The 14,006-nt window shown below is 40.4% G+C and overlaps 2 protein-coding genes across 3 annotated transcripts; one reads left to right on the forward strand and one right to left on the reverse strand.

The window, feature by feature from the left end:
• Positions 1-638: 638 nt before the first annotated feature.
• LOC144663952 (transmembrane protein 192-like) lies at positions 639-6,570 on the reverse strand. 2 transcript variants are annotated; one of them, XR_013572703.1, is made up of 7 exons: positions 6,414-6,570; positions 5,154-5,312; positions 4,407-4,656; positions 3,489-3,635; positions 2,462-2,576; positions 1,345-1,796; positions 639-1,009 (listed from the first exon to the last, which is right to left on the reverse strand). XR_013572703.1 is itself a non-coding variant. In XM_078525054.1 (6 exons), the coding sequence occupies exons 1-6, from the start codon at positions 6,444-6,446 to the stop codon at positions 1,661-1,663; spliced, it is 840 nt and encodes a 279-aa protein (XP_078381180.1). In that variant the 5' UTR covers positions 6,447-6,570; the 3' UTR covers positions 639-1,660. The 2 variants fall into 2 exon arrangements, 1 of the variants encoding a protein (XP_078381180.1); XM_078525054.1 differs by having other exon boundaries at positions 639-1,796.
• A 78-nt stretch (positions 6,571-6,648) lies between these two features.
• On the forward strand, positions 6,649-13,427 carry LOC144662677 (protoporphyrinogen oxidase-like). The gene is made up of 5 exons (XM_078523529.1): positions 6,649-6,903; positions 7,931-8,182; positions 8,370-8,517; positions 9,106-9,590; positions 12,902-13,427. Exons 1-5 carry the CDS (start codon positions 6,808-6,810, stop codon positions 13,226-13,228), a joined length of 1,308 nt encoding a protein of 435 aa, XP_078379655.1. The 5' UTR covers positions 6,649-6,807; the 3' UTR covers positions 13,229-13,427.
• The last annotated feature ends 579 nt before the right edge of the window (positions 13,428-14,006 follow it).

The following is a 14,006-nucleotide window of genomic DNA, read 5'->3' on the forward strand; positions in this document are numbered from 1 at the left end:
AACCAGGAGCTTCCTAGTATATTTTCACAGCTCCTTTATACTTACACCCGGGGGGGGGGGGGGGTACTTGGGTCAATTTTTGTTGGGTATGTGCCGCTGGCCTCTCAGAACCCCTACCCCATTATAGTCATATTCTATGGCCTATTATAGACCCCATCTTAGCCACTTTTGGGTAAATGTAATTTTCACGACCCCAACTAAGTCACTTCCAGGTTTTGCGTCTACCTTATGAATCCTAATGGGAGCCGTTTGTCAAATATTAAACAACAGCAATAAATACGATAACATTTTTTTTTTCGGCGAATCTTTCTGTTTTTAAATCACAACTGCCAGAATTTTCTTACTCCCAAAATCCTGGAAAAGTGTGACCCCATTCTAGTCACCCTTTAAAAAAGTGCTTGAAAAGGCGACCCCATTATAGTCAGTCCAGTCGTGAAAATGCTACCCCATCCAGCGGCACATCCCCATTAGCCCATTTATAGGAGACTTACACCGATAACACCCTACAGTGGGTCGTTTGCACGACAGTCATATGGTGCTGATTCGGCCATATTGGACCATAAAAGTTGTGGAGGGTGGGGGGGGGGGGGGGGAAGGGGGTAGCAGTTGCTATGTCTTGAAAGACTCAGACTGCTGTATTGTTTCTTTGCTTTCTTCTTTTTTCTGCGGACCAGCAGAGATGTGGTCGTACTTATACAATGTACTGTTCCCGCAACGCGAGCTTGTCCGAAACTCACATTCACACTAACTGCAGGTCCCCACTGGCACTCAAATCCAAAATAGTAGCCACCCTCAGTGAAAAACTGTTATTTTGTTGGAAGGCAATTTTGTACATCGGATGACGTCGCTGCTTTACCGTGGTTGCGATATTAGCGAAACAAGTCCGGTGTATGACAAATGTAAACTGCAGACTTGCAGACTTCCACCCCGGTTAGCCTGAATAACGCTTCGGTTATGTTAGCCTAGCACAACGGCCCCGGTTAGCTCTCAATAGTGGTAATGGGAAACACTATTCTCACTGGGAGCCCTCAAGCACAAACGCCCCTAATTCCTTTGGGATATCACTTGTTTCCTTTCCTGCTTCTGTATATACTCAAGGGAGTCTTCTGTGCATAATTTTTGGCTAGTTCAGTATAAATAAGTCTGTTTTGTCCTGTTTTTCACTCTCTTCGTTTAAATGGACGGCAGACATCAGATCGTCGCCCCACCCTCCTTCCCGCAGCGATGGCTCACATTTGTGCCTTCATAGCTCCCGCTCCTTTTCGCCTCCGGGCTCGCCTCTTCCCATATCTTATCCCAACCTGGGGCGTTTGGGAGTGGGGGCTCCCGGTGGGAATTTATTACGATATACATTGTATACTAAAAAAATAATTTCTGCAAGTCTGCTGGTTTGCAGTCTGCATTTGTCACACACCGAAACTAAACAGCTCTCTTCACGTGTTTAATGTGGAAATAAAAAACTTAGCAAAAGCCAATCAAAGATACCACACGGATCTCTGTAGAGGTACATCGTCAGTACGTAAGTTTTAGGGCCGAGTATCTTTCCTCTCGCGGGGAAAGTTACTGAGCGCGGGCAGACAGACAGCTGTTGAATGTAGGGGACAAGTCCTAATCTATTACTATAAAAACTGTTTAGTATATACAGTGTACATGAATGCAATTAGGAGTTCAGGCTGCTCCGGCTTTGCTGTGCAGTGAGTTTCATTAGACGTTTTCCCAGGTTAGCATTGTGTTGCTGTAGATAACGGATCATGTCCGCTTGTTTCTCCAGGACTTCGTCCAAGTAATCAGTGTCCCTAAAACAGGTTTAAATTGAATCAATCAATAATAATACAAACTTAACATAAGCAGAGATTGCGATATGACCTCCAAAATACGGTTTATGAAACTTTAACTTGCGTGTTGACATCGGTGTTGCAGTTGCCGAGCCTCCGCAATTGGTTTATAAATGTCACATTGACCTTATTTTACGAGGGTAGCACGTTACAGTCTAAGACTGACAAACCTGTGGCCCTAGGATTCCCGAACGAATTGGAATTTAGCAGTGTTAGTTTTTGTGGAGGGAGGAGAAAAACCCTCGGAGCAAGGACGAGAACCAACAACAAACACAACCCACATATGGCACAGGGCCGGGATCTAACCCGTGCCACATTGGTGGGAGGTGAGCGCTCTCACCACTGCGCCACCCTTGCTACCCATATTGCGTTCGTATTTCCACACCTGCCACTATCATTTCCTTTTCCCAGCTGGGAAATAGGGCCTTACACCTGCCACCATTTGCATGTTTTGCCTTGAGATCTTTTTCCTCATTACACGAACTTAAACACCTATTTATAAACCCCAGTGTGCGACAATTCAAATGAAAGCTTTTACCGGTAACCAGAGCTTCAATTACCGTTGGATTCTTTTTTTAAAAAAAAAATGGGTAAAGAGAACTGTAAGTTAAGAAAATTCAACTGACCTGTATCCTGTGACGGATATTGAGCTTGCCAAACCGTTGTTCACGTAAGTGTTCAGAAAGTCTGAGTCTTCAGCATCTGGAAGAGACCTTCTTCTATTGAACTTGATAACTTTTACTAATACAAAACAACAACAACAAACAAACTGATTAGTCACTAAAGTAATCACTTGGATATTTAAGGCACTGATTGACTGACCAATGGACTACCACTAGTTATACTAACTATAGTACTCTGATAGTTGGCTGCCCTTGTCAACTATAAGCTTACAGAAACTGCCAACTCATACTGATAGCCTTATTTTAAAATTAATATTCGTGGTAGTGGACAGGTGTGTACACCAACTATGTGCAAGCTGGTGTGTAAGAAACATTTAAATGACAATAAAAATGATAAAGAAAAACCTTCAACTGTCAGATGACACGTTCTGGAAAGAGTATTCATACATACACTTTTGCATACAGAATTCATCAATTGTATCACTTTTTCCAAGCTCAAAGTTTTCTTTGTTTTTTCCAGATCAGAGCTGCAAATAATTTTTTTCACTTGAAAGGACATATGTCCTACTAAGACACGATCTTGGTCGGACAAAACAAAATTCTGGTTGGACAGAGTTTTATTCATTGTTGCCGTAAAATGATTGACGATCAAAAAAATGTCTGGACATCATGTCTTACGTACCACACTTGGGATTTAGTCAGACATGCCGAGCAAATTTTGGTCGGCCAATGTCAGATGACCGACTGTTATTTGCAGCCCTGCAGATTCAATGTTATAAGTGAAAATTCATATCACTCTTGAACATCAACGGAACAGAAAGTATGGCAAGCTAACAGAAATTCAGTTAACAGCTTCAAACTTCACTCAACATTGACAATTTTCCAGGTTTTTTTGGACAAGGAAATTATATGTAGCTTTTGTCCAACACTTTACAGAACAAATTAAAACATGCTGTGCACACAATTCACGATTCTTTGCAGTAATGCTTAATATACATATTATAATAGCAATAAATAAGAGACTCTTTACCTAAGTACCATAGTATCCCAGGAACACAAAGGACAAACTCGATAGTGAATGTTATCTGTAGAACATTATATAGTGCCAGGCCACCTCTGTCAGACTCATCTTCATCATGACCAATAACGGCAAATAAAACCAACAGCACAGCATTTCCTGAAATCAAAAATCAAAACAAAATTATAAAAATTAAAAACTTCAAAACAGTTGCTCTTGTTCAAAGTAAATTATTTTTAAAAGTTATTTTTCAGTGATTTGAAATTAATCATACTGAACATGAAGGATTAACAATGCATGACAACAGAAATCATTATTATTTTAAAGTTTAAAGTCAGTTCAACTTGATGTTATTGCTACTTCAAACCAGTAGCCCCTGATGTGTTTTGCCACATTTCCAGAACTGACAAGTTTTAAAACAAATGTCATGTACAAGTATGCTTATTGTTTTCCTTTTTTCTTAAAAAAAAAAAATTAGCATCTCAGGTTGGATTTTAACCCACTACCTTTGGGTTACATAAACAACTGCTCCACCATCCAAGTTACAAAGCCACAATGGGAACAGCTGACATGAGTGAATCCCATTTGGTCTTACATGTGTACAGGCTATTTCTGCAACAAACGTATCTAACTTGTATTAACTAAAAGAAATAAAAAAACGCGCGGGTTTATTTTTTTTTTTTATGGGGTTTTTTTTGATTTTTTTTTTTTTTTTTTTTTTTTTTATGTTTTTTTGTGTTTTTTTTTTTTTTTAGCGCGCCCCCCCCCTTTACAGATAAGAAACAAATAAACAAGGATGAAAGTGTTTTCATAGCAATTATTAGAACCATCCTCCAGCAATTCATATAAAGGATAAGTTGAAACTTGATTTGCCTGAGGATGGATTTAATATAAAATGAAGTTCTTTAATTTTTCAAGCAGTAATCATACCTATTGATAAAATGGCATAAGGAAGTCTCCTCAATTCCTTAGTCTCCCTGAAGAATTCCAAGTAGCCTCTTGCTTGAGACTGGTGATGTTGATATTGTAAAACTCGGTCTGAGATAAATATAACGACCCATAACCCGACGTGAAGTATGGCTAGAAAACTGAACGGAGGATCTGTGCCTCCAAGTGATAATGAAATGTTACCCATGAGATGTTTATTAGGAAATATAAATTGGAGGGTTTCATAGGCAATCTGCAAAACAAAAAATCAAGAATTAACATCTGTAAATTACATCAATGTATGTTTTATCCTGAGCTTCAATGTATTTCTTGGCCACTGCATTCAATCTTTAGCAAATTCTTTCTTGAGTACTTAATATGTGAATTGCAGCTTTTCTTTGTTGTGTTGGACATCAAACTTTCATAGCAGGATAACAACATGGAGGCACAAGACAATTTATTTAGGTTTGTACTATTTATGTGGGACATAATTCCTTGTGTCCCAAGGACACTACTATGTTATGGTTTGTGCATAAATGCAATCCGTGGCAGTATGCAGGAAGACTGTTACATAAAGTTACATGCACATCTTACAATAGTGTACAGCCTATCTCACATATTGAGAGTCACTCTGTAAATTAATCCATAGATTCAACTTCTGGGAGCAGATCTTAATATTTTTTTTCCTCCAATGTTCGTCAATTTTGTTACTGGTTGATAATATCTTTTTCAAACAATAATTGTACTTACAAAGAGGGTCAACTGTAATATAGCAATCCATGTTGTATGAAGTGGGTGAAACTTTGTCTCAGGTGCAAGGCCAAGAGATGCTGTGTCGGTGGCCAAGACCTCTTCTTGGGCTTGAGAAGTCAGTCCAGGGGTACTGTCCTCACGGTTAAAGAAATAACCCTGATAAAAAGTTTGTATGTACACGTGATAAGAAAAAAAAAATTGAACACTTAAGCTTGTACTATAGCTATGAAAGCAATTATACCTTGCAGTTAATCAGGTTGGTACTAATTAAATTCTGGTTTGTTGCTGTTACAGTAGCATCTGCAATGATGTACCTCTTTATCAGAGTCCAGTTCACCAACCTTTAGGAGGCCTTAAAAGGGGTTTAGGCGCAGGCAATATTGCTTCAAAAAAACTAAAAATCTAGCGACAATCTTGTTCTAGAGCATGGACATGTGAAAGAAAATAGCACTGAAAGAGTACGTATATTTGCGACAGTGACAACCTTTCCCTTACCAGATACATGAAGGTGACATGTGGATTGCAAACGAGCGACAAAGTGACATCAGAAACCCCCTTAGAAGGCCTTCGTTAGGCCATCGTGTATCACACAATAAATTTATCAGCAACCTTCATACGAAAATATAATTTAAGTGTAGGTTGTTTGGTGGTTGATTGATAAATTGTGGGTGAGCAAGACCAAACCAGGCCGAGGCTGCATTAATTTTTATGCAGGATGTGCCAAAGATCATTGGCATGGTTTAAGAGTGCAAACATACTGACATACAATAACAGTCTTTAGAATATATCAGCATGTCTCAGCTCATGTTCAGATGACTAATTTTGCCTTGAAATATGGCATAACAAAAACCTTGGTGAATTTAAGGCGTGGGATATACACAAACATATGCACCTCGGGGTCAGGCCCCTTTTGTACCAGAAATCCTTTGTGCCAGGATGATTAAAAACAGATAATTGTACCAATAAGTACGTCAAATGTGTGCATAATAGTGTTCATCATAAACATGCTAATTGGTTTATATTTGAGCACGGAAATAAAGCCTACGGTTAAGTAGAATGGGAAAAGCATGATTTTTACCTTGAAAACCATAAAGCATTTGTTGAAAATGTAAAATGGAAGCACACTCATATCTCAAGAGAAAAAGGAAAACATTTTGACACAGACAAACAAAACTGACAAAAGCATGAACAGCCAACGAGCATAATATGCTAGCGAGAGTTTCGTTTCTTCATCACACACAAAAATAAACCACTTACCCCTTGTCCTTGCTCTCCACTTAGGCTAACCATTTCAGATTTTTGATAGTCCTTCACATTTCGTCTTGGATGCTAACAATTTAAATATGCTGAAGGAATAAAATTCACGAACGAAATTTTAGCACATGACTTCCACGAATCTTCCACAACAGACTTTGACAAGGATAAGCCCGCGATTGATCAGCGGATATACAAAGCAGTACCAGATCTCTCGCCGTTGTCGTTTTCCAACATGGCGGTCGCAACGAGCAGGCGAATATCTCTTTCCTCCTGCAAATTTGCCATCCTTGGAGGAGGAATTTCAGGGCTTGCCGCCGCTTACCACCTTTTGGATAAAGTGAAAGATCCAAGCAACATAACAGTTCTTGAATCTAGCGGACGGGTCGGGGGATGGATGCAAAGTTCCACTTTGGAGAATGGCGCAGTTTTTGAGTTGGGCCCACGAAGTATCAGACCGGTTGGCAAATCTGGTGGAGCAACCCTTAAAATTGTGCGTAATACATTTAAACGGAAGGTTTAGGGGCAAAGCTTCCAAAAGTTTGGTACTATGCAAGGCTGCAGATGGTGCAACTGACAGTAGGTTGGGGGTACAGAGGGGCCCGGGAAAGGGGAGAAGGGAAGCGATTTTAGCTTATTACGTAATGCTGCATATCATTGAATAAGAACTGGTAAAGTTTGTTTGATACCTCGTTCTACAAACTTAACGACTCATGTAAATGAGTTGGCCATGAATTCTGTAATTGTTTCCTGCAGGTTTTTTCTTTCTTGTTTTTTTTTTTTTTTTTTTTTTTGGGGGGGGGGGAGAATAAGGAATTCCATAAGATTGATGGGAGTAGCCCCCCCCCCCTGGTCTCAGTTTTTTCATTTTTTGTCCTAAATGGGAAAAAATGGGAGTTTTCATAAGACTGCTTGTAAGAGTTGATGGCATAGTTGACATCCACATGAGACAAAGACTGATGGTAGAAAATTTTATTGAAAGCCTGTTTTAGTAAGGAATGGGGTATCATCGTGATTTACCTTTTTCTATTGACAAAAACAATTGAAATCCAACAGGAAAAAATTGACAAAAAAATTGAAATCCAACAGGGAAAAATTTTGAGTTGTCAGAAATTAATTTCCCTTTGACCCCCATCCCCGCGAGCCGAGATTGTGCAGTGACCCGGCACACTCAGCACCACGGATTGACAACTTGTGAGCCAGTGACGAACCCCTTTTGCCCCTTTGCTTCCTTCTCGCCTCCGTACCACCATCCACTGGCGACCAGGGGGGACCGACCCACCGCACATGTGATAGCCGAAGCAACCGACGCCCGAGAAACGACAGCCACAGACCCACGAACCACTGACGGCATTGACCACAGGAGAGCACCTCAAATAGCGCCTGGATGCGCGTTTAGGAGTGAAAGGGTTAAAGAACAGCTTTCAATAGAAAGTAGTAAGAGTATGTTAACAAGAGTTAATAATTATACTACATCAAACCATGTAAATTTTGTTTGTTGGTATTTAATTTATTGACAGGTTCATGATCTTGGACTAGAGAAGAGCATTCTTTCTGTTCCCTCAAGTCACCCTGCTGCCAGGAGCAGATTTATTTACTCACGAGGAAAACTTCATGAGCTCCCCTCAGGAGTTATCTCCATAATCAAGAAACAATCATTATTTTCAAAGTCATTATTATCCACAATACTCAGAGAACCATTTGTGAGAGGAAAGCAAGACAACACAGATGAAACTGTTTATGACTTTTTCAAAAGAAGAATGAATGAAGAGGTACGTCCAGTGTCTTATAATGGAGCTCCTGTGGGAGCGGGTGTTTGTGAGTAGAGCCTCACACCTAAGAAAGTTTGGTAAACCCAAAAATTGTGGTTTTCTTGTGATTGTCCATCTGTCCGTCCGTCCATCATTTATAGAAATACTAGAACTTCAGTTATGGAATTATCTTTTCTTTCTTTTTAAGGTTGCAGAGTATCTCAGTGATCCATTATGCAGAGGGATTTTTGCCGGAGATACTCGTGTGCTGAGCCTCAAGTCATGCTTTCCACCTGTCCATCAATATGAGAATCAACATGGCTCCGTAGTCAAAGGGGTCTTGTTTACAAGAGAAGGTACATGTAGTAATTGCATCTCTATAAGTGAGTTTGGTTGGACCATGCTGGGCCATGCCCAACCTCGTTCCCAGGGATTGAGGTTGGGCCATGCCAGATTCTTCTTTCTGATCACCATGCAATCATTCCTTTCAATGTTACAGGTTCTGAGACAGCCCATGGAAGGCACAGTTGCCTCATGGTTAGTGTGCTGGACTCCGGATTCCAGCCCTGGGCACTCGCTTTGTGTTCAAAGCCAAGAAGTATAAATGAGTACCGGCGAATTTACTGCCGGGGGTTAACCCTGCGATGGACTAGCATCCTATCCAGAGGGGATTAGAAATACTCCTAGCCACCAAATGCTACAGAAACTAGGATAAGCTCTGGCCTGATGAGCCAATTGGCTCGACAGCAGGCTTTACCTTTACCATGAGATAGCTTGTGAATACAGTTGCCTCTCATGGCTAAAAGCCAAAACAGCCGGGAGTGATGAGAGGTGGCTGTATTTACAGGCTAGTTCTGAGAGGATTTTTCTTTGTGTTGTAACCTGTCTGTGTACTAGTTAGAAGTCCATCACTTCTCTGTAACTTTGTTTCTTTTTTTACCCAGCCCCGGACACCTCCATTCAAAGCCCCTTAGCAACAAGAGCCAAGAAGGAACACTGGAGCACATGGTCCCTCCAAGGTGGTATGCAGACACTTTCTGACAAACTATATGAAGTACTTAAACAGCAAGGAGTGAATTTCAAGATGAATACGCCCTGTACAGCAGTGAGTGTCAACCCTGATGGCAAACTTACAGTGTCATGGCCAAACGAGCAGATTACAGTAGATCACGTGATAAGTGGCATACCAGCCCAGTCACTCGCAAGCATTATACCAAAGGACTGGGGCGAGCTGGCATCTGAACTGAAAAATATTCAGAGTACAACAGTGGGTGTTGTGAATCTGGAATACGAAGGAAGTGTCATCCCCGTAGAAGGATTTGGATATTTGGTGCCCTCGTCTGAACCACTTCAAGTTCTCGGGATTATCTTCGATTCGTGCGCTTTTCCTGAAAATGATAGACATGGAGGAAAAACTACAAGGATAACTGTAAGCATTAATTAAATTGAGTTTAAGTTCATTTCTCTCTTCAATGTTTTCTATTACCTTTGTTGGGCCATTGTTCTTTTGATTTCATAATTTATAGGATCATACGAAAAAACATTTTTTTTTTCTCTCTCTAACTTACCGCCGGTAGCGTTACCTAGACTTTATTAAGAGCCAGGGATGGTGTGTTCGCTTATCGCGGTCGAATCGGGTTCTTCCTTTTTTGATTACTGGCGGCACAAAATATCGTGTTTTCGAGGACTTCGTTATAGAGGTTCGTTAAATCGAGGTTATACTGTATTCCCTATCTGTTAAACATGTCGGCTTAATTTTAATAGTCTGCCGAGCCTCAAGGAGCAAAATTCAGCTAACAGTGTACTTCTGCATTCCTCGCTCCCTCCGCGTTCCGCGTTCCGCCTTCCTCCCTCCAACTTCCGCTTTCTGCCTCCAACCTCCATCTTTAGAGAGATTCAGTGCAATTTAGAGCAATTTTCAATTGAGTGTCGTAAAATCAAAACCAAAGTAATCACTCTGGCCAATCACAAAGGACACAGACAACCCAGTGAACCAATCAAAACTTGAAGCAAATACATGAAGCCGACGCAAAGCGCTGAAAAACATGTGCGAGCGAGTCGCGACTGGTTTTGGTTTTAATTCGGATTGGTTGAGAAAGTGGGGCGAGTTTTTTTAAACCAATCACTAAGCGTAAAAATGCAAAACCAAAGCAAACGCGAATTACTTTCGACACTCAACTGAAAATCGCTCTAATGACCAAGTTACATAATAATAATAATAATAATAATAATAATAATAATAATAATAATAATAATAATAATAATAATAATAATAAGAACTTTATTTAAGTATCTAGTCTTCTAGCTAGCCTTAAGCTTACTAATCGGGGACACTGTTTAAACTAAAATATAATATAAGTACAAAAACGATTCTGGTCTATATTTACATTAAATTATGCTACATTTTTCAACACTCTTTGTATTTACATCTAATTCCTACAATTAAGATACTACTTTAAAATACGGAATATCGAACCTATATTTAATACTTAAAGGGTGGTTTCGGCTCAAGAGTTGCAAAGGTGACACCCTTTGCATGTGTCTCCTCCGACAAGTCCACTGAGTTCCCTTCCCCTGATGTTCGCCTTGAATCGCTGCAAGGACGTTTCGTTTTTGTCCCTATTGTCTAATTTCGACCACATCAATGGCCCAAGGAAACGAAGGGAATGTTCCCGTACTTGACAGTTCTTACTCTTGGTACGTAAAAATCTGAGTTCCTTAAGCTATAGCTCGAGGGTGATCTAGGAAAAAGCTCTACTACGTTGCTAGGCAGTAATCTATGTTTCACTTTAAACATGAAAATTGCGATCTCTTGCAATCGTTTGTTATACAAGCTGGTCATCCCCGCGCGTTTTAGGAGGTCACTATAGGAGGAGACCCGATCGCAGAATACTGTACGGAGTCCTCTCTCATTGATCCTCTCCAGTTTCCTTGTGTCGCTTGCTCGGCAGAAATGCCACACCAAGCTACAGTATGTTAGATGGGGTACTATTGCTGTCTTATAGATCTTCAATTTTGCATGTATGGGGATGAGGTTTTTCAGCCTTCGTAGGACGCCAATCATTTTGCTAGTCTTCAAGCAAACCTGCGATATATGTTCCGTAAAGTTAAGGTCTTTGTCAATGATCACGCCCAACAGCTTAAATGCATCGGTGATATCAATTTTACTGTTGTTAATTACTAACTCCGTCTGTTGTGTATCTCTCGCTATTATCATCGCTTGGTATTTGCTGTAATTGCCCTCCAGGAAGTTTGACTTGTACCAGCTAGATGTCTTTGCCCCATCTTTCTCAACTTCATCCATGGCTGTTCTTAAATCCTTGTTGGAGGAATATAGCTGGTGGTCATCAGCATAAGCAGACAGTTGAGATTTTACGCCAGCGTAGAACAGATCATTTTGGTATATGTTCCACAGCAGTGGTCCCAGAGATGATCCCTGTGGGCAGCCCCGTTTAAGCGCCCCCCAAGCACTAGTAGAGTTACCTACTCTTGTTCTATTTTCTCGATTACTGAAGTACGATTGCATCAGTTTCAGTGCAGGATCTGATAGCCCGTACGCTTTCATCTTAGCAAGTAATAATTTAGGATGTAATGAGTCAAATGCTTTACTCATGTCCGTTGATAACATGACGACTGCGTGACCTTTGTCTGCCTCATGTTTACAATCTTCAGTGAGGCGTATCAGAGTCGTCTCGCAGCTAAAGTGTTTGCGATATGCTGATAGGAAAGGATTGAAGATAGGTTCAAACATCTCGCTGAGTTGTTTGCATATTAGTTGTTCGAAAATTTTGTCGACCGCGGTTAGGACCGTTACTGGTCTATAGTTGACTTTGTCCAGACGATCCTCTTTCTTGTAGACCGGGATCCACTCTCCCTTTTTCCAAGCGTTTGGCCAATGGTTATCCTCTATTGCCTGATTGAAAATGGTGGTCAGAGGTGTTGCCAGTTGTTCAGCTGCTATTTTCAGTACTCTTGGTGGTAACATATCGTACCCTGCTGCTTTATTAGGATTAATTCTTTTAAGTGCTGCGAGGACTTCTTGTCGTGTTAATTTTCTGAGCTTGAATGTGTTGGGGGTGTGCTTTGCGTTAATGGCTAGTACGCTTCGGTGAAGTTCACAATCGTTCTCAGTTATGTTACACGCATATGGTCCTCCAATGTGATCAGCTATAGAACAAAAGTAGTTTGTGAATTCTTGTGCTACAAGACCCTGATCTTGCTGTATCACTCCTCGGATATTAAGGGAAATTGCACTGTTATCCTTTGTCTTTGTATTCAGAAATGGGGTAAAGGTGTTGTAGAACTTCCTGGGATTGTTGTTCATATCTGTGGAAATTGCGTTCCAATATTCCTTTATCGCCCTCCTTCTTAGTCGTGTCGCTCTATTACGCCATGTTTTCATCAGCTCTAGGTTTTCTTTGGTTTTGTTTTTGCTGAATTTCTTTGCGTACATCCTCTTTTTCCGTATTGCTTTTTTCCATTCACTTGTCATGTAGGGGACATCTCTTTTTCGGACTTTTATTCTCTTCAGAGGTAGGTGTTTATCGACGATTCTCATCAATTCAGTGTACCAGTTATCATACTGCTCATCAACACTAGTTGAGTGTTGTTTGATCCATACTGCATCTGTTAAATCCCTTGTGAATTCATTTATGTCTAGATTCTCAATACTTCTGCAATTTATGATGGCAGCTGGATGTATTAATTGACATTTTAATCATTCCCCTTGTTTTCTCCCAGGTCATGATGGGAGGTCACTGGTTCAATTCTTTATTTGGAGATACAGACTCAGTTGACCCAGGCCACCTCCAAGACGTCGCCGTAGAAGCCGCAGAGAAAACACTCGGCATTCGCGCTAAACCAACGAGTTGCTTGACCACCATTCAGCGTGACTGTATTCCGCAATACACCGTGGGACATTCTGATCGTATTGGAAACATTTTTGACTTTATTGACCGTCGCAAGTTACCGCTTTCCCTGATAGGCGCGTCGTACAAAGGCGTTAGCGTGAATGATTGTATTTACAATGCACAACTCACGGTAAACCGAATTTTAGAACAGAATTAAACGACTTGTCTGACTTGTCTTGTCCCAAGGTGTCTGCTCACATGCCGTTCCCGCGCCAGTAATGGGGAAAAAAATAGTTTGCTAGTTTGAGTAACTTCAATATCCAACTGTGTCATGAGAGAATTTTTTACATGAAAACTGTTCCCCATGCAATGCCTGCAGGATCAAAATAGGCCTTAAAAGATCAATTTAAAACCTAGTAGATAAATATATTTATTTTTTTAATAGTAAATTAAAGACTTCCTACTTGTAGTTGTTTTATTCTTTTTTTGTTTGTTTGCTTGTATATGTTTTTTGCATTGCGGTATTATTGTACTGGCTATTACAACGTTTAGCCCAGTACAACTTATGATTTTCACTTAGCAACCTATGTAATCTCATGGAAAACTACTATAATTCAAGTTCTGATTCCGTCTTAATCACCAAGATCAGTCTAAAAATCGAAGAAGTCGCTAAAATAGCACGCATATCGTAAAATAGTAAGAAAAATGCACGAGGAGAAGCGAGTAGTACGTAAGGAAAGAGCCGCCAGCACCAAAAGCACAGCCCCTACCCACTTCTGCCCTACATGAGGGAGAGGCTTCCTTGCCTGGATTGGTCTCATCAGCCACCTACGGACACACCGTAGCAATTTATCAACAAACTAGATGTCTTTGGTCATCTTCGATTACGAAGAACGAACAACAACCGAGAAAAAAGTACGGTAAAGCATGTCACTTGTTTACTATGAAAACAAGTAAAGCAAAAAAAAATCAGAAGAAAAAAATCATTTTATTAT

The sequence above is a fragment of the Oculina patagonica genome, chromosome 8 (genome assembly GCF_052425735.1).
Source record: "Oculina patagonica isolate OP01 chromosome 8, crgOcupat, whole genome shotgun sequence".
NCBI classification, from domain to species: domain Eukaryota; kingdom Metazoa; phylum Cnidaria; class Anthozoa; order Scleractinia; family Oculinidae; genus Oculina; species Oculina patagonica.